At 34.9% G+C, this 26391-nt stretch overlaps 1 protein-coding gene across 1 annotated transcript in view; it reads right to left on the minus strand.

Moving 5' to 3' along the window:
- The window catches only part of LOC149803586 (protogenin B-like), a 180835-nt gene that overhangs the window by 15891 nt on the left and 138553 nt on the right, over positions 1-26391 (minus strand). Inside the window, exons 17-19 of the mRNA XM_089953334.1 lie at positions 18005-18175; positions 7565-7673; positions 2307-2463 (exon numbers count right to left, since the gene is read on the minus strand). Coding sequence (XP_089809460.1) covers positions 2307-2463; positions 7565-7673; positions 18005-18175 — 437 coding nt within the window. The remainder of the gene's footprint in view (positions 1-2306; positions 2464-7564; positions 7674-18004; positions 18176-26391) is intronic.

Genomic DNA, 26391 nt, shown 5'->3' on the forward strand with positions numbered 1-26391 from the left:
GCTTTTATACAATCACCTTTCATCATGGGTAGAAAATACAGCATGTGCTGGCTTTTGTTCAATCACCTTTCATCATGGGTAGAAAATACAGCATGTGCTGGCTGTTGTACAATTACCTTTCATCATGGGTAGAAAATATAGTTTAAGTGCTTGCTGTTGTACAATCACCTTTCATCATGGGTAGAAAATACAGTATGTGCTGGCTGTTGTACAATCACCTTTCATCATGGGTAGAAAATATAGTAAGTGCTGGCTTTTGTACAATCACCTTTCATCATGGGTAGAAAATACAGTAAGTGCTTGCTGTTGTACAATCACCTTTCATCACGGGTAGAAAATACAGTATGTGCCGGCTGTTGTACAATCACCTTTCGTCATGGGTAGAAATTTCAAATACACTACATGCTGGCTGGAATGCAATCGCCATTCACCAAGGGTAGAATATATACCTACCATATTCCCAGACAGTGTTGGGATTTATTTGAGACTCAAAAAGTGTGTTTTGAGGTCCCAAGAAGGATCAGTGTACATGACCAAACACTGCAGTGTCATCCAATTAAGAATAAGCCATCTTTTCATATAAGCATACAGAAAATGATTGGAAATTAAAATCTCAATAGAAAAATTAACTTGACTGTTTTTTCATCAAACCATTTAATATACTTAGTAAGAAAGATATAGTTGTTGGGCTATTGTCAAATATCAATGCCATACACATACGCTTGTGCTGACACTTAAATAATTGCATCCACCCTGATTGTAAATAAAAACATACATCAAGTTTCTGTCTTTAAAATTGATTGAATGGCAAAACACATGCTAAGGTCTGATGCAGTCATTGGTGTTGTGTAAATTTCAGTAAGGAGTTGAAGGTAATGCATTAGTGTCATTGGTGTTCATCTATGCATTCACCAGAAACTGGAGGGTACTGTTGTCCAAACTTCCCTGCTAGATTCCATGAGCAAACCCTAGTTATAACAGAGTTGTTCATAACGATTTTAATGAAAACATTGTCAGAACTGTATATGAGACAGTTTGACCATGAGATATGATTGTCTATATAGAAAAATGAATATACATCACATTTAGCACTCATTATTTCATTGTTGGAAGGGGAAGAACATCGTAGTTTCTAGTTTAATGGAGGCCTTACAGATAAAAAGGCAGTAATAAATGCATTTGTCCAATATGGGTGTTAATGCAAATCAACTCTACAAACTCAATCGTGTGCTTTTTATAGTCATTTTCATGGTTAAAACCATCTAGAAAAGCATTGGTCAATTTAATAGTATTTAAACAAAATTAAGATAACAAATAATAATAAAGAGAATATTCAATTCAGGTGGTGCTACAATTTCAATGGATGCCATACACTTCTTGCCAATATGATCTATGCAAGATGTGATAAAAATTAAATGCCTCCCAGTGCTGTTTTATTAACTGACTAAGTAAAATTCCATCAACCTGGAGTCTTGAAATTTAGTTTTTCTGGGCTTTGCAAATATGCAGTGTATTTGCTTCCAGAATCACATTCTTCAAAAATGAATCAAATTTGAACACTAGTCCAACAAATAAATAATCATGTTTTGCTTTTTTATATATGGAGCAAAGATCTGACTTTAAAGAAACGTTGCCGCTGATCAAAAACTTTATTAAAGTTGGCTTCGACATTATCAATGTAGTGATATGTAATAACATCTGTTCTTCAGTAAGTACTTTTAATGTATTTCAGATGAATTGGTGTAGCCAATATATAACAAGCAAATAACGGACTCACCACACAGCAGAATTTGACATGATTCATCACACTACCTATTGTCAGCCAATAAGTAACATCTGAAAGGTGGTTGCTTATCTTACCTATAACATTAATTTTAATAGCTTATATCAACTGCATGTTCTCAGGATAGGTTTAGCTGAATTTTGAGTAGGACTGTTATTGTTCATACAGATACAACAAATTACATGCATATATCATGATGGTCAAGAAAAGTGGGGTCTTTTGAAGTTGAAAAACTCTGGGGCTATAAAGAAAATTGTGTGAAAAAGAATTTCACAGTAATCCAACAAGTAGTTTAGGATGATATCTCGGTATCAAAATGGATGTTTGATGGATAATGAAGAATAGGACATCCTATAGTTTTTTTGGTTTATAAACAGTAGAGCTAAAAATTAGTGGCAACAGGTGGAAGATTATTGAAAATTAAGACTGCATAATGTATTGGGATGGACAGGCAGAAGAATGGATGGATTGATGTACATATGAATTTACAATCTACAAAAAGTATCCAGTAAAATGGAAGTACCTTTGTGCCTGATGTTTCATTCTTCTTCATTGTTGCTAAAACAGGAGAATAACTAATGTCCTCTGAACCACTAAGTGGCTGACTGAGATATCTACCAACTCGGCCATTCATCGCTGTACATCTAGTCTGTGGAAGGCCATACTGATTTTGTAGTTGCCTGCCCCAAAAAAAGTGAAGCAAAGAGTTTCAAAGCAAGATCTGCAGTAATTGGAATATGTGTCTCAAATACGATTATATACCATGATCCTATAAATTCGTATTCAATGTTTCATCAAATTTAATTCTAAGGATTCAATGAATCATTTGAGGATTACATTTTTGTACCCTGGGCTGCATACTAACATTTTTATTCTCTCTTTCTGTTGCTGTAATTTGGTGAAACATTCCCCTTCTGATCGTGTATTTTCAATTTTTCCCATGACCTAAAGTTAAATATATATTGAGGGTGAGAGCAAGTCCCTCTCACCCATTTGATGTCCCCTGAATGGTTGTAAAATTCATTTTTTGCCAAATTTTAAATGTCTATGCAATTACCTACTACTTTATTTTTTTTGGAGTTATCTGTCGACATTCTCCTGGAATTATTGTCAAGAATTCTATAAGGTGTAATTAAATGTTTTGTCCAAATTCACAAAGAAGCACATTGGAACAATTAACATATGGGTGTTACTCAGTAGATTTAACAGCACAATGACAAGATATGATTGGCAGCTACACAAGGTGAACCTATTATGATGTGCTGGCTCTAAGCTATTGCACTAACTCAATCACAGAAAGCACATGGTTACGAGATAATCCCGGTTTTTGACTGTTCCTATCATATGGAAAACCTGAGTGGTATTATGCACATATCAAAATGATGACAACAAAGAACAACATAAACAGACCAATTTGTGGAAAAAGTTAAAGTTCCTTTTTTGTTTAGGGTAAATTTTTTCCCTATTAAACGTTTAAAAAAAACCTTACAATTTGCACGTCATTCTGATTACAAATTCCCATATGCATGAATGTTATTAATATACATAGATTTGTCCCAGAAACAGGTCAGCTAGAAATATATTTACATTTTATGTAAGAATTTTTTAAAATAATAAAACAACTAAAAATTCCACATTAACTTTGAGGGATCTTTACATCAAATGGTGATTGAAATATATAAAGCTATAAGAATTATTTATTAATACAATGTGCTTGCTTTTTAAAAGAATTAATGAAATTTTTGTATGTAAAGGTTTCTTTGAGGGTCTTTTCCGTGAGCTAAGGCAGACTAAGACTTGTTATGCGGTGTCTATGGATTTAAATGTTTTCTCCAACAAAATATTGGATATTCTACGGAAAATATACGTGTACAAGGCAGATCATTGCATGAAATGGCAGAGAATATGACAAGAGAATCAGAGGTGGAATGTATATGAAGAGTTCATGCAAAAGCAGCAGGAAATATATATCAGAATAATCATGTTGTGGTGGTTGTTATGCTGTAGGCTTAACACCATTTTTCAGCACATACTAGGCTATACATGGTGGCCAGTTTAACTCTTGGAGGATGAAGCCAGGAAAAACCCAGGAATAACCACTGACCCACAGGAAACTACTTGCAATTTGTCTGACATACCCATCTTGACCAAGCCCTAGACTTGAACCCATGCAGACAGAGGTGAGATGTCAGTGATCTGTAAAGGTTAGCACAATAGACCACTTGGCCACTATGGACCCAATGTCATCAAACGTAACAAATATATTTCACTAGATTTTAGAAACTGGAAAACAGAGTAGCTTCTAACTCTTGCCAGTTCACACTCTATACATAAGGCACTCCCAGCTGAAATTAACCAGTTACATAGCTGTGAATTTTGCAGTCCCATGGTTTTGAGTGACAAAGGTCACAAACTTGTTCACTGGTGAAGTCAAAATGTGCATATTGATGTGTGCCCTGTATATGAACTTACAGTCTCACATGGTTCTCATAAGTAACAGCTCTAATATGGGGTGGGGTGGATTTAATGTATCAACAGTTGGCCATTGATCATCAAAACTGTCCAGTCTGGGCTCCAACAATCAAATCTACCAAGCACTGATTTGATCCCCCCCAAAAGGCTTACTGTCATTGCGAGATGATAGGCTGTGGGAAAATCTCTTAAAATAAATCTTCCCTGACACTTTCTGGCCAAGACATTGTGCATCAGTTGTGCACCAAGTCATCCCCAAAAAAAGTTATCAAGTTATCAGTTACAAGGTTATTAAATGAACACAGCTGGCAATAACTTATGTTCAATACTGGTTTTATAAAATCTTTCTTGACCTGACTAACTGCACATAAACAGTTAGTACATCAGATAGGAGAAATACGTCACTTGCAAAACCATCATATTTGGACACCTCTAGTGGTCTGTCACTTTCTTGCTTTCTTGCTTTGTGATAAAAGTTACATTAAGGATACCATGGGAATGATGGCACTGACCATGGGCTCCTAAACATTTTGCACCAGATTGTCAAGAAACCTAGTATGTCTGACATTTTCGATCAAATATCTGGTTTACCTTTGGCACTAAAATATTCTAACAGTTCTTGGCCACAACTTCTGCCGTAATGACTATTTCATCTTGTCAGCTGACACTTGAGTGCATATGGCAGAATTCACAACAGTAGCTAATTTATGAAAAACTGCAGGCCATGTACCATCCAGAGTTTGATATAACTGTTACAACTCTGCCACAAAATCCACTGCAGAGCCTTCTGCAGTTCATTTATTATGCTTTCTGCAAAGAGACCTTCTAATTCATTCTTGAATCTGTTGCCCAAGTGAGTGAGTCGTCATCATTGCCAAGGGAGTATTCCTCTTTGCTATCATGAACTTGCCTGAAATGCCTGCTTGTGTATGCTTTTTAGAAGATGTTACTGCCAACATTTGGTTCTGAAGTGACAACACATTACTAGATAACTCTTGTAGAAGATCTGTTTGTTACTGCCGCAACAGTTCATTTGCAGCGAGTCGAAGAGGGTGATACTAGCCTTGTTGATTGAAATGATTGCTCCTTAGCCTCATGAGCTCTAAGAACATGCTTGACCATGGTGTAATGAACCATCATGATAAAAGATACTGTTGCTGGGGGTTTTCTATAAGAATGAAACCCTGTGCATAGTTGACCATAATTTCCTGCAGAAGTCTGTGTGCATTGGAAGACCTGTTTTCAGTTTTCTTTGCAGGTAGTGCATTATCTATCATTATGACTATGACATTGACCAGTGCACAAAAAGACTGCTTTAGGAAAGATTCACTGTAAACTCAGTCCAATATAAAGGAAACAGTACTAATCCAACTCCACTTGTCTTTTAGAGGAGTCTTGAAATCATGATGAAAATCCTTAACACAATAGAAATCATCAAAAACTTCATTAGTAGCTAGAAACAGAAACAGTCCATCACACTGAACATGGATACAGACCAGTCATCTGAACCTATGGTCATCTTGTATAGTCCCAAAGAGTTCTGATGGTTCCATGAAATTCAAGTTCTTTCATAGACTTTAGTATAGAATTGGGTAACTCTGATTTAGCAACAAATGAGGTTTCAAAATACACCGCTCCCTCGATGACTTGTGCCCGGATAACTTGCGATCCTGCTTATAACACGGTGTCCGTCTTGGCTCCCGATTTTTTCCAGAGAAAATGTATTTAAAATATCTTTAAAATATGCTGAACATGAAAAAATTACGATAAGAATTGATAAATTAAACCTTGATACATTGCTCGTTTTATCATCGAAAATGGTGATTAATGCCCATAAAAATATAATCCATATTTTTAAATTTGCAAGTTCTAAAGAAGAATTAATTTCAGAGATCTCGAAAACGCTTAATTACGTGTATTTGGACGCCAATTTTTGATCTGGGACGCAGAAAATCACTGAGGCGGGATTCCTCCGTACGCATGTAATTGGTGCGTGGGAAAATTCAAAGATTTGCCGGTCCTGTTTCAGCCACCTGCTTTGTGGGAAAATGTGTTGATCAGTTAACTGTGCTGATATTTACAATGACAGAATTCAGTGACTGAAAGACTCTTTGATGTACTGTTGCCATTTAATAAGAGTACATTAAAAAAAAAAAAAAGAACACGATGCAACAGCTAGGTGGCTAGTTCAAAGGCTTTGAATGGCGGCCGAGTGAGAAAATGTACTGATATTTAATGATTGAATTCAGAGGCAGACAGACCCAGTTTTAAAATCCTAGCGAGACCTCTGTTTAAAGATATCATATATTATGTAAGTTTTATGATAAATAGTTGTCAGTATACTGTAAATAAACAGTCTGGTGAAATAGCGATCAATGAAAACTTCTGGTAAATGCTAACAGGTGGCAACAGAGAATGAAATAAACACCAATTAAATGTCTTCCTGTGTGAAAGTCACGTTCTAATCCTTTAATCTGCCTACCCCCTCTCTTATTTTTCCGTTATGTTGTCAATCACTTTATTGGTTTTGGGCTTATTTTATAGGTCCCTCGATAACTCGCGCCTCACTTATAGTGCGGTCGATGTTTCTGGACCCCGATGTGCGCGAGTTATCGAGGGAGTGGTGTACATAAAACATGGCATGCAGACATGTGACATCATGAAAATTGTTTTTTGTATAGTGATAAATATACATCGAACAAAACCATAGCAAGCCCACCAAAACAAAACCCCACCATAGCCTGAAAATATTGATAATCAGTGTATATTGCTTGATTTTTTTAATATACAAGCACTGCACAAGGCATTTTAATTTCTATAGCATTACAGATATTTTACCTTCACATATTTACATATGGTTAAAACTTGAAACTTTATGAACATATCTGCAAGTTGTTTCCTCATTATCAAAATCTATGTACATTATAATATTTGAAAGACATTAAAAATACAATCTTTCTTATCACTACTTTTGAGATCTTCAGTGAAACCATACAAGATACTGTTGCATAGTGACAGAAAACCATACATATAATTGTAGGATATTTATTTGTTTACTGTTGTCATGGAAAGCATCCATGACTGCAATTGACCAGTGATTTGCAAAACATGACTTTTAAATCAAGTATTATGTTATTGAAATTAGTGCTTCATTAGTGGAAGTAATGAATTTTTTTTCCAGTCTAATTTTAATGAGTTTGGAGATTTTTTAATACCTAAAAAACTGGAACAATGTTGAGACATTGCAAGCACTGGTATACCATTAGCACTGATGAAAACATAGACAAATAAATATAAAAAGTGCCTTACCTATGTTTTACCATGATGAATGTTACACAGAGTATGATGCAAACAAAACCCACTGCACAGCCAATGAAAATTCCAAGCTTTTGTTCTAAAAACCCATTGTAGTCAGAGGCTGTAACGAAAGGCAAAATATATTTCAATACAAACTTGACTGAGTCTGATGTCATACAGTGACAAAACAGGAATCTGGAAATAAAAATATATGTAAATGCATAAAACTATTATTATAACAATGGGTAGACTTAATGAACAAAAATGATAACAACTTAGACCCAAGAAGGATCAATTAATGTTCTAGCACAGTTTTTTAATTTTAAAATGATGGAAAACAAAAATATCACAAATGACATCACGGTCATTATTTGACACCGAAGACCAAATTTTACTGGTACAAATATTGATCAACCAATCACATCAATGCATGGTTTGATAGAGTGGAGAAAATGGTTTGATACAGAGTGGAGAAAATTATGTTGTAAACAATACTTTAGAGTAAGGAAATTGAATGGATCTGACCTTTACAGATGCATTCATAATGGACATTATCACATGTCAACACAATGACAATATAGTTCGTTCCACACAGCATTGCAAATTTGATCTTACTTGTAACTCAGAAAATTATTTGGCCAGCACCACTAAATGTAGCTAAAAACACCTAATTTAAATACACAATATATTTAAAATGAATTAGGTACTTTTAGATATATTTAATGATGCTAATATGAAAATTTACGTAGATTCTTACAGATAGGATAAAATTCACTATGCTTTGTGGAATAACAATAGTGTATAATCACATTCCAATATCACCACTGTCAGTCACCAACTTAATTAATATACAATTAACAACTTTGGTTCAGAGTTCACTTGTAAAGTAAATAGCTAAAGTGTTTCCATGCTTGGTGTCAGTGTAAGCCTTCAACATCAGCATGGCTAGATCATGTGACTTACAATTATCTATAAATAGAAACCCGCAAAATTCTAAACCAAGCTGACCAACCCATGTAGTAAGTAAGAGTAAATAAAAGTACCAATGGTATTTTAAAAAATTCCATAGTGCCCAGTATTTTGTTTCAATGAAGTTGTCAATCGCTGAATCATGATTATAGATTCTTGAACACAAATGGCAGGGGGCCCCGGGTGGCCGAGTGGTCTAAAGTGCTCTCCGTTACGGATCACTGCCATCTCACCTCTGTCTGCATGGGTTAGAGTCTAGGATTCGGCTAATGTGGGTATGTGAGAAAGCTTGCCAGTAGCTTCTCGTAGGTCGGTGGTTCTTCATGGGGTTTTCCCGGGTTCTTCCTCCAACATTAACACTGGCCGCCATGCATAGTCTATCGTGTGCTGAAAAATGGCGTTAAACCCCACAACAACAACAAATCAACACAAATGGTGGGGAAGCAAAAAGTGACTGAATCAGATAAGTGTAATGTCTATGAAACAGAATGAGTGCTTTTATTTGTATTGTTTTATCTTGAATCGAATATCATAGCCTTGCAATCCATCAAAGAGATTAGCCGACTCTCCTTCTGGTGCTGTGTTGTTGCTGATGGTCACTGATCAATGGCAGGAGGGATATGGGACTACAATTGCATGAATAGAATAAGTTGGCCTCTTACAGAATTTGATGTTGAGACAGTTAACTTTAAAGACCTTAAACACATTTTACAGTTTGTTGGAACATGAATACAGACAGCCTCATCTTTTTCCAGTACAAAGGAAAATTTTATCGGTAAAAACTGGCATATACTGGTGTAACGGAACCTCTGACGATCAACAAAAGCAACTGATTTTCATGCCCAATTTTGGTCAGTTACATTTTGCTACTAGTCACAAGTCACCACAAACAAAAGAAAATACTTTAAAAAAAGTATAGTCTTGCATGTAAAAGTACTTATATTGGCAGAAATTTTTGGTCACCATGAGAAAACTCTTTTCTTGTTTTGCTGAGGCTACCAAAGGGATGAGGTTATATTTTCACAGGAAAATAAAAACAATTTTAAACCAATGACATTGTTGCAGTAACTTAATTGTTGTAAAAAATGTGACTTGTCACTTAATCTCATTTAAACGACCTCCAATCTTTTTTTTCTGCAATCTGGCATGACTGAATTATTTTATTGTGTATTAAAAATGTAATTTGTTCTTTAAGAAACAAAACTCCGCATTTTTAGTACTTCAGATGCAAAATCATTGTTCTGCAGTAGATTTGGTAACTAAACCCTGATATCTTGGGACCCAGTTATGTCGATGATTATTTTACACTCCCAACGTAATTGATAAAACCAATTTGTCTGTATAAAGAATTTAAATTTTTTTAATTGGTACAATTCAGGTAGTTCTTACTTAATCAAGCTGACATGGTTTTGTCAAGACAGTCTACATCTAAAATATGTTTAAAATGTGAAACATGCAGCCTCAAGAGTGGGTCCAAGATCAGTCATCTGACTTACATAACAGCTGATCATTTCACTAAACATACTTACGCAGTACTTAATGAACATTATACTTTGTAAATTGTTTATTAACTCTAATCCATAGTAATTTTAACTAATTTCTTGCACCATCATCAAAATTCTATCCAAAATTACTGTACATACTCAAGCAAGTCAGGTCCAACCAAAAACAAGAGCCCTTCAAAGGGTCTGATGCTTGACTCTCAGGGGTCATGCTACCAGTTGAAGTGGATGACTAAGTTACCTAAAAAATGTAAAGCCTTCTTCTGTTAGGAATGTTAAAATTACTTTGCCCTGTGATGTTTTAGAAGAACATTGAATGACCGACCTTTTTTAGATGTTCCCTCACCTTAGCCAGGTTAGTTCCAGTGCTATGTTACAGCTCAAGGAAAAATGTTGGCTTCAAGCCATCAAATAGCTGAGTGCTGATATCAACTGCACCAACAAACAAACTTTTGCACATTCACAGGCATGTGTTTTGATAGTTGATTGACCATTAATCCTTTCCCGAGTAAGTTAGCAATTATCACTGCCCGATTCCCACAAGTTATCCTTTGATGATCAAATTATGATACAAACGGAGCTTCAAGACTTAAACTTATGTAAATAGCAATCTGTGTTTTATGAATAGAATCAGTAACATGAATATTTAACTGCTGTTATTGTCTTAGTAAAAATCAGTATGGAACTGTAAGTGAACCTGTCATGGGGAAATAATGGCTGACATCACTGTGTTTGGGAAGTACCGCTTTCCCATATTGTCTCTTTTCGTAAACCAGTGGGCAAATATATTCAGGAAAATATACAAGTCATAGAAAGCAGAGTGTAAATATTAAGTTATTGAAGATTTAGCTTTAAAATGCAATTAAGTAGGTCAGAAACATGCTATGTTGTGGAATTTGAGAGACACTGTACAGTTAAGGTTGTAGTCTGAGTTCACTCATTTGTATGAAAATATATGAAGAAAAAAAGACAGTGAAGCAAATACTATTTTACAAATGCCTAACATTATACCAAGTCCATAGACAAATAACAAAACCTTATATCTGCAATCCTATCATTGGACTGTTGTAACAAAGCTATAAAGTGAGTGGTTATATATAGAAAACCTCTCTTTCTTACAATAGATTCACTTGCATGTTGGCTGTATTGATTTGGTTGAAAAAAAGGGTTCAATTTATTCATATACTGACTTTAAATCTTCAGTGTATTGTCTGTGAACAGTTATGGTAAGACTGTACTGGCAACAAAGAAATTAGGATGAACAGTATGATCTGAAAGACGTGAACATTTGCTCTCATGAACATGGTAGAGGGGTTGTTTCAAACAAGCTTAGAAATCTTTTCAAAGGTCCTTTTTTGTACCACTCAAGATACTGAAAGATGATTCTACTTGTGGGCCTAGAAAACTTCGCAAAGATACGACTATCTTTGATAGACATGGGTATCTGACAAATATATCAACAATTCCCCACTAGTGATCTATACGTTGTCCCTCCTTAAATTCTGGAAGTTAATCAGTTTAGTTCAATTTGGTTCAATTCCTTGTTATATTCAGCATGCTAGCTGCTACTGTAAAGCTGTTAAATTTCTATGGCACAAATAGAAAACTTCTAGTCCTGGCATTCAACTTTCATAGCCTGATGAATTATGTTCCCATCGACTCTACATTCAAGCCAATGTCATTGCCACACATTTTCAAATGGTTATTAAAAACTTGCATTCCGCAAAGATTCAGTGGGCAAGTACGAACATTTGACCAATCAGAAAGCTCTTTACGGTGATCATCTGTTAAATAATATATGGAACAAATACTTATTTGAAGAATCATTGTGAAATGGGATCAGACAGAGCATTTTAACACCGTCCTCTAACCCTCCCCCAGTTTCAGACATGATATAAAAAAACGGTCCATATAGAGAAAAATCAGATTCAGTTCAGGACAAAAGCCAAATTCTGCTTAAAAGTGGAAAACAAGAAAAACAATCTTGTTTGTGAGCAGTTAAATCCATCTGAGGTTAAACAAAACAACATTAGAAAAATAAAAATAACAAGGAAAGATGTGGAAAGAAGTTATTGTTCCCAAGATGAACAATAAAATTACAGCTATCAGAAACGGGAAATATAAATGTTGCTGAAAATCATTCAAATTGTACAGGAAACAAAAACTAATTTTTATTAAAATAGAAAAAGGTTTCTTTTTTATAAAAGTAAAGTAATATTTCTTATGGATATTTATAATGGAAAATTTATCAGTAATATTACAAGCACAAAATATCACTATATTTTCAGCAGTTTTGGCAAAATCTCAATAAAATTTCAATCACAAATTCTCACTGATATTTTCAGAAATTTTGGCAGAGTTAGTGAAATTTCAATTACATAATTTCAATGATATTTACAGAAATTTTTAAAATATCGGTGATATTTCACTGAAATTTGGCAAAATACCATAATTTTGCTGAAAAAAGACATCTGAGTCAGAATGTCACTGAATTTTCATTGCACGTTCACTGAAATTTCAGTCACAGTTTCACTAAGGTATGATGTTTGTAGAGCATATTTCAATAGGAAGCAAAAAAACATTTCTCAAAGTCCAAAATCCACCTTGCACCAAATTTTCTGAGTCCAAAGATTCATCAAAGCTTGTAGTTCTTTTGATAAAGTTCAAAATTATGCCTAACATTTCTGCTAAAATCAGTCTAAATCCAAAATCTGTCTTACAGTAGGAAAATCGACTGGATAATCAGAACTTTTCTGTCTAACAGTTATCTTTTAGGAGGAATTAGAGAAATAGTATGCTTAACTATTAGATGGATTCAGTCTGTCACCTTAGCCATATTCCCAGTCCGCCTAAAGTCCGTCTGAAATTTGTGTTTTTTAGGCAGAATACATCCTGAATCCACCTAAAATCCAGATGAAGTCTGCCTAATTTTTTTTCAACAGGAAGTATTTATTTCACTTGGTTCCTTGCTATCTTTAATCACAGTTATGAATGAGTAGGTTAATATATAAGGTATTTTATTAAATTATGTACACAATAACATTTATAACAGTTTCTGATTGATCAAATGAAATGAGTTACCCGACATACAACTGGGGTTGCTGGTTCTTAAGCATGAAGGATTTATATGACTTGTAACTTGTTTTTATTTGATCTCCTTTATTTGATTCAAAAGATGTAATTAACAAAGTAGGCCAGCTTTTAATTCAGTGTAAAAATACAACAAATGCTTCAACTAGTCAGGTATCAAAACACGGTCGGCACAGAGAAACGCTTGCAGACATAGCTGTTATGGTAGATCGACACATTTTACTTTTAATTACAATATGACATCCTGCATTTATGATGCTTACACTTACTAGGAACTAAAACAGAGAACCAGAACACAAATTTCAAATGATAAAAATTATTTAATTGGTATTTATTTATTAAAGTACTGCCTCCACTAAGTGTGACATTTTCATTGATCAAAATTTCCTTGAATATCATTAATTACGGTGTTCTCAGAATTTTGTTTGGAAAGAAAATGGAACACCAGGAAGACCAGTCCTAACACTAACCTCTTATTGCTAAGCACCAAGTGAGGCAGCTGCTAGTACCATTTTTATAAGTCTTTGGTATAACTTGGCTTGGATTTGAACCCACGACCTCCCGCATCCAAAGTAGATTCTCTAACCACATAGGCCATCGGAGTGGCCTGTTCATTCAGGACCAAGTACATATCATAATAAGTCTTCTGGTGAAAACCCCATGATGATATGGCTTTTCATTCTGTACAAGTAGTAATAGCAGTGGGTGAGGGGAAACAAACTTAATTTTTGCTTTGGCCTCAGACTTACTCATTCATCTGGTATTAAGACTTTCCTAGTAATGTGACCAACCAACTATTGTGACCCTGTGTTTACTGTAATGACAAAGTTTTGTGACACTGATTTTTTTTTCAAAAATAATTTTTATGACCTATAAATGTTGGGACATGAAATTATAGCAACTGTTTTCATGTAGTACTAACCTTGGGACACCTTATACATTTTTTTTTCTACTAACCAATCTATGTGTTTTATCCACAGTATTAAAAAAACTGATGTCGTCCTTGATAAAGGACTATTGTCATGAATTATTACACAGAAATGTTATACATTAATATAATTTGTTTGAAAAGTCAATAATTTTTTTTTATTTTCCAGTTTTCTTGTATCTACCTAATACAGTTTTGTGTATAATTTGACTGGGTGATGAAAAGAATTGAGGATGTGCGGGTTGCTCTAACACTAAACCCTCCCTTTTGACCCTAGTTAACTATTCTAGTTTAAGCATTACTGCACCAATACCTAACTCAGTAAGGCCCCTCCCCACGAATAAGTGTTTCCTATTGCACTGGTTTTAAAATTATGGTCGGTAGGTAGGTTTTTTGAAAATATTATATATATTATAGTGATATATATATAATGTACTAAGTGCTTCAAGTACTGGGCAAAACCAGCTCAATTCAATGCAGAAATCTATCTTGGGAATTTTAAAAAAATTAAACCTGGGGGGAAAAAAGTGCTAGGGTGGGCAACAACAAACACGGAAGGTTGGCCAACTGGAAACACACATATTTTTGGAGGTCTGTTTGGTATCATAGTTTTACATTATATTTCTAGTTAATAACTGATCCCTACTGTAACTGCAATATTAGATAGGAACTGCTCCCCATATAGGGGGCATCATGATCCATCATGGAAGCTAGTTGATGTGTTCTCAGAATGTGTGTGAATAAACTGTTAGTGTTAAAACTTGAGACTCCCTTGTTTTCATGACAGGGCCTAAAAAGTGATCCCAATATTACGACAATGAACAAGAATACTGAACAGGGTTAAGGTTCAATGCTAGCATTTAGTGAATATATTTACATAATGGCATCACTGTATGTAGATTAAAAGTTTGAACTTGCACTGAATGAAGTATACATGGTTCCCACGCTTTTCTAAAGATAAATTTCCAGGTCATTTCCAGGGGTTTTCCAGGATAAAATTAGTTTTTCATGGTTTACATATGATCATTTCTGAATGGAATTAAAGTACATTTTAGATTATAAAACATGCAATTTCTAAATCTAAAGATGTTTTTTTTCTTCAAGAATCTCCAAAAAAAACTAGGTCAGAAAAGAACATCATGTACAAAACCACAAAATGTATCACATGAAACAAGTTTGATTATATTCCTATAAATTGCATGTAAAGCTATTTCAATGTATAGAATAAAAATTCTAACTTTATTTTGCTGACCTGCATTATGTTGCTAAGTGGGAACAACATAATGAACATAAATTAGTTTTGTTTCTTTTCAAACCTTTAATTCTAAAGAATTCTATAGCAATATAAATATGTATATGTATATATATATAAATATAAATATATATATATATATATATATATATATATATATATATATATATATATATATATGCATGTTACAGAAAGTAAACCTTTCCTATTACAGTATAAAAAAAGCAATAAATGCAAATAATTAGAATCTTGTCTTGTAACGAAAATAGTTTACCTTGAATTTATCTGTGCCAATAAAATCTCAAACAAGATTTTTCAAACAACCTAATCTCCTTAAAATGATCTGCTTAAAAATCCATCATTTAAAAAAAATCAAAAGGGTTGATTTAAATTTTGCCAAAAAACCTTCAAAATTATATACTGTTGAATAAACAAGGACTGAATTTTCTGTAACATCAACTTGTCTTCTTGTAATTCGTTAAACCAGTCCCCAACCTGTATTGATACAGAGGCTCATATCGTTTTTAATATAGAATACAAGGGATGACAATTTCTCATTTCAGCTCTGAGATTCAACAATTTGGACTACAAATTTGGCTTAAAATGAATAGCAGTCTGTTTTCTGATCTGGGTTTTCTCCGAATATTCCCACCCCATTTTTTCCTATTTGGACATTTGGGTGTCGGGTAATTGCAATTGCATATTGAAAATTTGGAATTTGCTGCCACTGTGCGGTAGCGGCATATGGTAGTCACTTACCAGCGGGCATACAAAATTTAAATGTATGTTATATCAACTTATACCTGTATGAAATCAATAGGAAAATAATTTATTTTCTCAGAAATGCAAGTATTATAACTGTTATGTCTTTAATCTGCTGATAGACTAGATGAAACTACGGCATATATGAAACCTGACCCTGTACTCGCCATTTGCATTACTAGTCACTGACTTCACAAATCTCAAACGGCGACATCAGAAGTCTAATTGTCACATGATATCAACCAGAAATTCCTTTTTAATGTTGTTGTACAGAAAATTCAATTATATTAAATTAAAGTCTGATACTTTTTGTAAAAACTAGCAATCTGGCCAGCCTGATTTATCAAGCAGACAGCATATGTCAACGTGGTAGTCACGCGACACAACAAAACTCAAGAAGTTGTTCTCGGAATATATAAACATTGAAAATTTGTGTTCTTTCATTTATTGTATTTTTATTACAACCAGTATACGACTTTCATTCAATTTTTTTCTTCTCCAAAATATTTCAAAATGTAGGTTGTTAAATTTTCTTACCAGGTCACATTTCATCAACGCCGTAGTTTTATCTTGTCCTTCAGCAGATTAAAGACATACTGATTACAGCAGTCACAATTTCTGAGGAAATAGGTAATTTTCATATCGATTTCATGCATGTATCACTTGACCTGACGTTTAAAGTCTGCTAGGGCATCTGGTAAGCGGCTACGCTTTGCCACCACCATGTTGGCCTCTGATGATGCTAGACTGGTTTTCATGCCTTCCATGTAAGGAAAGATATGGATATCGAGCTGACTTTGAAAATAAAAGTCTCCTGGACAAATTTAATACACTGATTTACTCAGCACATATGTTTATTGCAAGCACCCAAATCATCCATACTGCACCCTCCAAATATAATGGTTAGAACTCGATAAATTTAACTCAGGATCAGTTTAGTTACAACTCAAGTACATGACTGTTTCAGGCATCAAGTGCTGGCAGAAAATTCTAGACTTTTTCCCCGACTTTCATCAGTATTTGCGAAATTCAGGGACTTTTCACGGTCAAGAAAATTATTTTTTATTTCTCTTGACTTTTTCAATTATGCACTTGTACCATCACCAGACAAAATTTTCACTTAACCCAAGCCAGTTTCATGGTTTCAATGATCAACTGGCAAAAACTGCTGTCGAACAATAAAAGACAAATATCCCAAATGATAAATGAAGGAGATACTGAAACAACCAACTTTCCAAATTTCCAATGTGTGGAAAATTACAATTTGTCAGCCAAACCACAAAAATAAAATAGATAATGATCTAAGTCAATATATAGTCAGAATTTTGACCATTTTATAATTATAGTTATTTTGTGTACAATTAACACCTATGAGAATATATGCTAGTTATTTGCTTGTACATTTTCATCAAGATGACCTCAGCTTGTAGGATCACTTATATCACTGAAATATAGTAACTCGTGAGAGCGTGGATCAAAGCAAATGAAACAGCTAAGTACATCTAGCTTAAAGGTAATCTGAAAGAATGCAATTAGGTAAAACATTGAATATATACAAATCTCCAACAAATATTTTTGCAAATAAACAAGGATATATGTCATTAAGCGTCAGTGTCACTATATAAGTACAGTAGTACTTTACATTATATAGTACAGCCTGGTCTCCTGAGTAAACTTTAACTGGCCCATGACTTGTATAGTCTTTATTTACCTAAACAATCATAGTATTTTTTTAACAGTTTACTGATATGTCATGAAAGAGCCCAACACTGCTGCCGCACATGAGTCAATGTTGTCAATTTTATCCTGACATTTTGCTGTGTCTAGAAGTGTTGGGACACTGAATATGCTATATTTTATAGATGCATATAAGTCTTGTGACACGGAAAAAAGTAATTATTTTTCATGTCCCAAGATTTACAGCTATTATGGCAGATTAGCAAGATTACCAAGACCATACAGCTCTATGCAGCTTGTGTACTGGGATGAACACTGTAGGCATCGAGGGCATGTGTCCACTTCAATGTAGACAGGGGGTCCCTCTCCGGCTCTATTACATGCTCGCAGCTGGAAAGACGCTCTCTTGCTGAGCTCCGACACCACTAGTGATGTGGCACTTGCTGTAGATCAAGAAGTAATAATACAGTATTATGTAGATAATAATAATAATAATGAGGACTTTGTATAGCGCCTAATCTTTAGAAGCTCTAAGCGCTTTACAACATTAGACAACACCTATAAGATAAAAAACATATAATGATATGATTACAAAAAACAAACACCATGAAACTAGAAAACATTAACAAAACCTGCTGAGAATATTTAAGGTAGGAAACATTATTAGGTCTTTAAGTTTGTTCTTGCAGTTGAAATAAGTGAGTTTTGAGAGCACTCTTGAATGTGATCACTGTGTCTTTGTGTCTAAGTTCAGTGGGCAATTCATTCCACGTTGCTGGGCCCTGGTATGCAAAAGAACGCTGTCCATACGACTTTGTTTTCATAGTGGGAATAATGAGTATATGATTGTCAGAAAAGGAGCATAAGTATCTTGCTGGTGTGTACACTTGGGTGACTCGTTGGACAGGTATGTTGGACTAGAGTCCGACAGTGAGACGTAGCACAGAGAACACATTTTGTGTTTGATTCTGGATTGAATAGATAGCCAGTGTAGGGTACAGAGCAGCGGGGAAGTGTGCTTTGATTGTGGTACTCTAAGTATGATCTGAGCAGCTGTCTTTTGAACTTTTTGAAGTTTCTGGAGCAGATATTGAGATGAACCAGACAGAACTGAGTTACAATAGTCCAGTCTTGAAAGTACTAATGAACACACAAGTGTTTTAGTGGCTTCAACTGAAAGATATTTGCAAACTGAGCTGATGCGTCTCAGCTCAAGATATGCAGCCTTGTTCATGTTCATGACATGTTGGTGCAATGTGAGAGTACTGTCCAGAGTAACACCTAGGTTTCGTACTGATTGTGTGAATTTAATGTTGTTGTTGCTGATATTTATTATTTGAGGTAAAGGATGTGAATGAGAAAGTCTTTGTGTTGTGATCAGAATGGCCTCAGTTTTATCATCATTCATCTGGAGCTTGTTACATGTCATCCATGATTTCACATCGGAAATGCACCTCTATACACCTTGGATGGTAGCATCAACTTCAGTTGGGTGGCTAGATTTGTATATATGGGTGTCATCAGCATACAATTGGTGAGACACTAATAACCCATATATATATATCAAGAAGTAATAATACAGCATTATGTAGATAAACCATATATATATATATATACATACATATATATATATATATATATATATAGTTCAAGAAGTATTAATAAAGTCATGTAGATAACCCATACATATATATCAAGAAGTATTTAATACAGTATTATGTAGAACACCCATATACACACACACACACACATATATATATATATATAAAAAGTATTAATATAGTATTATGTAGATAACCTATATATATATATATATATATATATAAAATTCTGTTTTGATAAACTACCATCATGATGATTTCTGATCATCAGTGTACATTACTGTATGGAGGACACCATGTTCCACATAAACATTTTGTCATTTCTTAATTTCTTATTGTCTTTTAAATTTGTAGTTTAATTTAAAATTTGACAAAATTAGACTTCACATACTCTCATTAAAACTTGGCAAACTTCCCAGCCTTAAGAATAGGATTTTAACAATGAAAAATGAATACAAGTGAAATGTCTTAAATTTATAGGAAACTATAATGTTTTCATGCAACCAATGTACTGACAAACTTCTGACTTCCTAACTTTGACAACATACCATTTTATTATACTATTCTGCCCTGATAGATATAAACCTGGATTAATATATGTTTAATACTTGTAGTCATATCACTTGATTTAAAATAATAGAAAAGTACATGTGACCAAGTCTAGATGGGCCCTGATGAAGAGTCTGTATCTATTTCAGTGACTGCAAGTTTGTTGCTGGTGCTGAGAATGAGGTGTATCCATTAAATGCATTTGTTGATTAAGCCTGTTGCTGGTACTGAGAATGAGGTGTATCCATTAAATGCATTTGTTGATTAAGTCTGTTGCTGGTGCTGAGGATGAGGTGTATCCATTAAATGCATTTGTTGATTAAGCCTGTTGCTGGTACTGAGAATGAGGTGTATCCATTAAATGCATTTGTTGATTAAGTCTGTTGCTGGTCCTGAGGATGAGGTGTATCCATTAAATGCATTTGTTGATTAAGTCTGTTGCTGGTCCTGAGGATGAGGTGTATCCATTAAATGCATTTGTTGATTAAGTCTGTTGCTGGTGCTGAGGATGAGGTGTATCCATTAAATGCATTTGTTGATTAAGCCTGTTGCTGGTACTGAGAATGAGGTGTATCCATTAAATGCATTTGTTGATTAAGTCTGTTGCTGGTCCTGAGGATGAGGTGTATCCATTAAATGCATTTGTTGATTAAGTCTGTTGCTGGTGCTGAGGATGAGGTGTATCCATTAAATGCATTTGTTGATTAAGTTTGTTGCTGGTGCTGAGGATGAGGTGTATCCATTAAATGTATATGTTGATTAAGTCTGTTGCTGGTCCTGAGGATGAGGTGTTATCTATTTAATGCATTTGTTGATTAAGTTTGTTGCTGGTGCTGAGGATGAGGTGTATCCATTAAATGCATTTATTGATTAAGCCTGTTGCTGGTACTGAGAATGAGGTGTATCCATTAAATGCATTTGTTGATTAAGTCTGTTGCTGGTCCTGAGGATGAGGTGTATCCATTAAATGTATATGTTGATTAAGTCTGTTGCTGGTCCTGAGGATGAGGTGTATCCATTTAATGCATTTGTTGATTAAGTCTGTTGCTGGTCCTGAGGATGAGGTGTATCCATTTAATGCATTTGTTGATTAAGTTTGTTGCTGGTGCTGAGGATGAGGTGTATCCATTAAATGTATATGTTGATTAAGTCTGTTGCTGGTCCTGAGGATGAGGTGTATCCATTAAATGTATATGTTGATTAAGTCTGTTGCTAGTACTGAGAATGAGGTGTATATATTTAATGCATTTGTTGATTAAGTCTGTTGCTGGTCCTGAGGATGAGGTGTATCCATTTAATGCATTTGTTGATTAAGTTTGTTGCTGGTGCTGAGGATGAGGTGTATCCATTAAATGCATTTGTTGATTAAGTCTGTTGCTGGTCCTGAGGATGAGGTGTATCCATTAAATGTATATGTTGATTAAGTCTGTTGCTGGTCCTGAGGATGAGGTGTTATCTATTTAATGCATTTGTTGATTAAGTTTGTTGCTGGTGCTGAGGATGAGGTGTATCCATTAAATGCATTTGTTGATTAAGCCTGTTGCTGGTACTGAGAATGAGGTGTATCCATTAAATGCATTTGTTGATTAAGTCTGTTGCTGGTCCTGAGGATGAGGTGTATCCATGAAATGTATATGTTGATTAAGTCTGTTGCTGGTCCTGAGGATGAGGTGTATCCATGCAATGTATATGTTGATTAAGTCTGTTGCTGGTCCTGAGGATGAGGTGTATCCATTAAATGCACATATTGATTAAGTCTGTTGCTGGTCCTGCGGACGAGGTGTATCCATTAAATGCATATGTTAAGTCTGTTGCTGGTCCTGAGGATGAGGTGTATCCATTAAATGCACATATTGATTAAGTCTGTTGCTGGTCCTGCGGACGAGGTGTATCCATTAAATGCATATGTTAAGTTTGTTGCTGGTCCTGAGGATGAGGTGTATCCATTAAATGCATTTGTTGATTAAGTCTGTTGCTGGTCCTGAGGATGAGGTGTATCCATTAAATGCATTTGTTGATTAAGTCTGTTGCTGGTCCTGAGGATGAGGTGTATCCATTTAATGCATTTGTTGATTAAGTTTGTTGCTGGTGCTGAGGATGAGGTGTATCCATTAAATGCATTTGTTGATTAAGTCTGTTGCTAGTACTGAGAATGAGGTGTATCCATTAAATGCATTTGTTGATTAAGTCTGTTGCTAGTACTGAGAATGAGGTGTATCCATTTAATGCATTTGTTGATTAAGCCTGTTGCTGGTGCTGAGGATGAGGTGTATCCATTAAATGCATATGTTGATTAAGTCTGTTGCTAGTACTGAGAATGAGGTGTATCCATTAAATGCATTTGTTGATTAAGTCTGTTGCTGGTCCTGAGAATGAGGTGTATCCATTAAATGCATTTGTTGATTAAGTTTGTTGCTGGTGCTGAGGATGAGGTGTATCCATTAAATGCATATGTTAAGTCTGTTGCTGGTCCTGAGGATGAGGTGTATCCATTAAATGCACATATTGATTAAGTCTGTTGCTGGTCCTGCGGACGAGGTGTATCCATTAAATGCATATGTTAAGTCTGTTGCTGGTCCTGAGGATGAGGTGTATCCATTAAATGCATATGTTGATTTAAGTCTGTTGCTGGTCCTGAGGATGAGGTGTATCCATTAAATGCATTTGTTGATTAAGTCTGTTGCTGGTCCTGAGGATGAGGTGTATCCATTTAATGCATTTGTTGATTAAGTCTGTTGCTGGTCCTGAGAATGAGGTGTATCCATTAAATGCATTTGTTGATTAAGTCTGTTGCTGGTCCTGAGGATGAGGTGTATCCATTAAATGCATTTGTTGATTAAGTCTGTTGCTGGTCCTGAGGATGAGGTGTATCCATTAAATGTATATGTTGATTAAGTCTGTTGCTGGTACTGAGGATGAGGTGTATCCATTAAATGCATTTGTTGATTAAGTTTGTTGCTGGTGCTGAGGATGAGGTGTATCCATTAAATGCATTTGTTGATTAAGTCTGTTGCTAGTACTGAGAATGAGGTGTATCCATTTAATGCATTTGTTGATTAAGTTTGTTGCTGGTCCTGAGGATGAGGTGTATCCATTAAATGTATATGTTGATTAAGTCTGTTGCTGGTCCTGAGGATGAGGTGTATCCATTAAATGCATTTGTTGATTAAGTCTGTTGCTGGTCCTGAGAATGAGGTGTATCCATTAAATGCATTTGTTGATTAAGTCTGTTGCTGGTGCTGAGAATGAGGTGTATCCATTAAATGCATTTGTTGATCAAGTCTGTTGCTGGTCCTGAGGATGAGGTGTATCCATTAAATGCATATGTTAAGTCTGTTGCTGGTCCTGAGGATGAGGTGTATCCATTAAATGCACATATTGATTAAGTCTGTTGCTGGTCCTGCGGACGAGGTGTATCCATTAAATGCATATGTTAAGTCTGTTGCTGGTCCTGAGGATGAGGTGTATCCATTAAATGCATATGTTGATTTAAGTCTGTTGCTGGTCCTGAGGATGAGGTGTATCCATTAAATGCATTTGTTGATTAAGTCTGTTGCTGGTGCTGATGGTGAGGTGAATCTGTTCAATGCATTTTTGATTAAGTCTGTTGTTGGTGATGATGAGGTGAATCCATTCAATGCATTATGGATTAGGTCTGTTCCTGGTGCTGCTGATGAATTCAGTCAATATTGCATATGGCATATTGTGTTGGTAACATAGGTGTCAACTTGTATGGTTTACCCATAATTTGTACGTTTTTTCCCTTTTTTGCCAGTGTATGGCTGTACAACCATTTTGTACAGTTTTTTTCGTAAAAGTTATTTCAATTTAAATTTTTTTTTTTTGTTTTTTCGTTTTGTGTACAACTGGAACTCTTGGCATAATTTTTTTTAGCACGATAATTCAGTGAGACTATGGTGGCCCAAAACAACCAATCAAATCATACTCAAAACCATGCTTTCCTTTGATAATGAAACGAGTTTCATTCATGGTTCAATTAATTCCAGTGTGTGAAGATCTTGTCGTTTATTGCTCGGATATTAGACGCTCACTCAGATTTCTAATGTTGATTAACTACCTGTGTATTAAGTTATGTTTTCTTATTTTATACATTATTATTTTATTATTTATACTTAATAATATCAAATACATAAAGTTTGCATCAATTTTCATACTTTACATAGCGCGGCAATCATGTTGGTGTAACCATAATTCGTCTGACTTTTCTGTGTGGAGATAAAGTTGATTTATTAAAATTTTTAACAATATACTAATTAAAAATAAATACTCTACTGATTTTAGCACTGGCATTTTATTGTGCTGTTATAGTTTTTAGTTAAGTTTGTCAGATAGGTAATGCAAACAGGAAGATGCATTGCCATAATGACGGATGTAGTACAGATACTGAGTGACTCGAAAATATGTAACACTGCCAATTTATGTCAAGTTTGTGACCAAAATCGGCACACCATGTAGCAAATTCATAACGTTTCAAACACCAGATATACAATTTTAATAGAAATAATCAACAGCTTACGAGGTATAAACTTCTGGACTGCTACTTTGTAAAATTTTTATTTCTAGATTTCAATTTTTGGATAGCTCCTGGCATAATATCTTGGGGTTTATGGGGACAAATATAAATTCTTAACATATTTGTATCGGGAGATTTTCCTCTATGACATGTCAAATCTAAATTTTTTAATTATTTTTTTATTATTTCTCTCATCTAGTTGAAATATTCCATCCATCAAATGGCTGAGCCTAACTCAAAGAAGCGCAAGCTTGAAGACTCTGATCAAGGTCATGGCAAATTTCAGGCTGATTGGATTAAAGTTTACCCTGGCATATTTGTAGATGTATCCAAGTTAGGATCTTCACATGCTTTTTGTAAAATATGCAGTAAAGACATTAAAGTGGTGGTGTCGAGCATATATGATCTGGAGGAGCACTTCAGGACAAAACTACATGAAAGAAATTTTTAAATGAAGAAGGGAGCATCCATCAAAAAGCTTTTTTGCTTAGCCAAAGCAGGAAGATGACAGTGTTATAAGTAAAAAGAATGAAATAAAGTTTCAGAAATGTAAATAATTATGTAAATATGTGTCATAATAATTTGTGTTTAGCATTTGTTGTTTTAAAACTGCTGATCTTATATAATGTATGAATATATTTATTTCGTGCAAGTTTTTTTTGTCTTTGTAAGGTTTTTATTGGTTAGGTGTACAGGTTTTCATCTCAAATGGTTGACACCTATGTGGTAAGGTCTGTTGTTGGTACTGATGATGAATTCAGTCAATGCATGTGGCATGTGTTGGTAAGGTCTGTTGCTGGTGCTGATGATGAATTCAGTCAATGCATCTGGTATGTGTTGGTAAGGTCTGTTGCTGGTGCTGATGATGAATTCAGTCAATGCATCTGGTACGTGTTGGTAAGGTCTGTTGCTGGTGCTGATGATGAATTCAGTCAATGCATCTGGTATGTGTTGGTAAGGTCTGTTGTTGGTGCTGATGATGAATTCAGTCAATGCATGTGGCATGTGTTGGGAAGGTCTGTTGCGGGTGCTGATGATGAATTCAGTCATTGCATGTGGCATGTGTTGGTAAGGTCTGTTGCTGGTGCTGATGATGAATTCAGTCAATGCATCTGGCATGTGTTGGTAAGGTCTGTTGCTGGTAATGATAATGAGGTGAACTCAGTCAATGCATTTGTTGGCTGATGAGGTGTACTCAGTCAATGAATTTGTTGGTTAAGTCTGTTTGCTGCTGCTGATGATAAGGTGAATGCAATCAACACATTTCTTGGTTATTGTTATTTTGGATTTATGAAATTTCGGCGTCCTCCAACTTTATACCAACATTCCAAACCCAGCTACAGGTAGAGATGATGATATACCAGCTAGTGAGCCACATGTGGCATGCACAAGCCTGTGGCGTGGCTCTTATACCATACCTAAAATAGCTGGAGTTTTAATCTTTTTTTAATTTACATCAAAATTTGCTGAATAGTAATGAATAATGTTCTAGAAAGATTATATTATGTTACTATTACTCTCCACAAAACAAACTCCCTCTCACTTTGTCTTAAATCCTCTATTCTCATCTTCATATTTACATTTGTAGATGTTTTCAAAAATAAAGGGATGGCTCTTTCCAATATTACCTCCAGCATTGTGGCTCCCAAGGGTTGTCTAGTTGGCCACCACTGCGATAGAGACAAGATAAGGGAAGTACTTAATGATGTGCTTTGAAAAGTGGAAATCTAAGACCAGAATATGCAGCGGGGGAAATAAGAATATTGTTTGGTCCAGATAACATCATTGGAAAAAGGATAATTGATCTTATGAAACTAACTCCAAACTATAAAAGTTCTCTCCCAGAATTTCCACTTCTTCACCTCTAAAAATAAAAAATCGCCAGCTTTTTCACTGCTGCAAAGAAGCAGGTCTCCTGCTGCTTCTGCGGTTCATGGTAGATGACAATTAAAACATTGAACAGCCCAGACTGATG

Source organism: Sinohyriopsis cumingii, chromosome 3 (genome assembly GCF_028554795.1).
Source record: "Sinohyriopsis cumingii isolate HCF-2022 chromosome 3, ASM2855479v2, whole genome shotgun sequence".
Classification (NCBI taxonomy): domain Eukaryota; kingdom Metazoa; phylum Mollusca; class Bivalvia; order Unionida; family Unionidae; genus Sinohyriopsis; species Sinohyriopsis cumingii.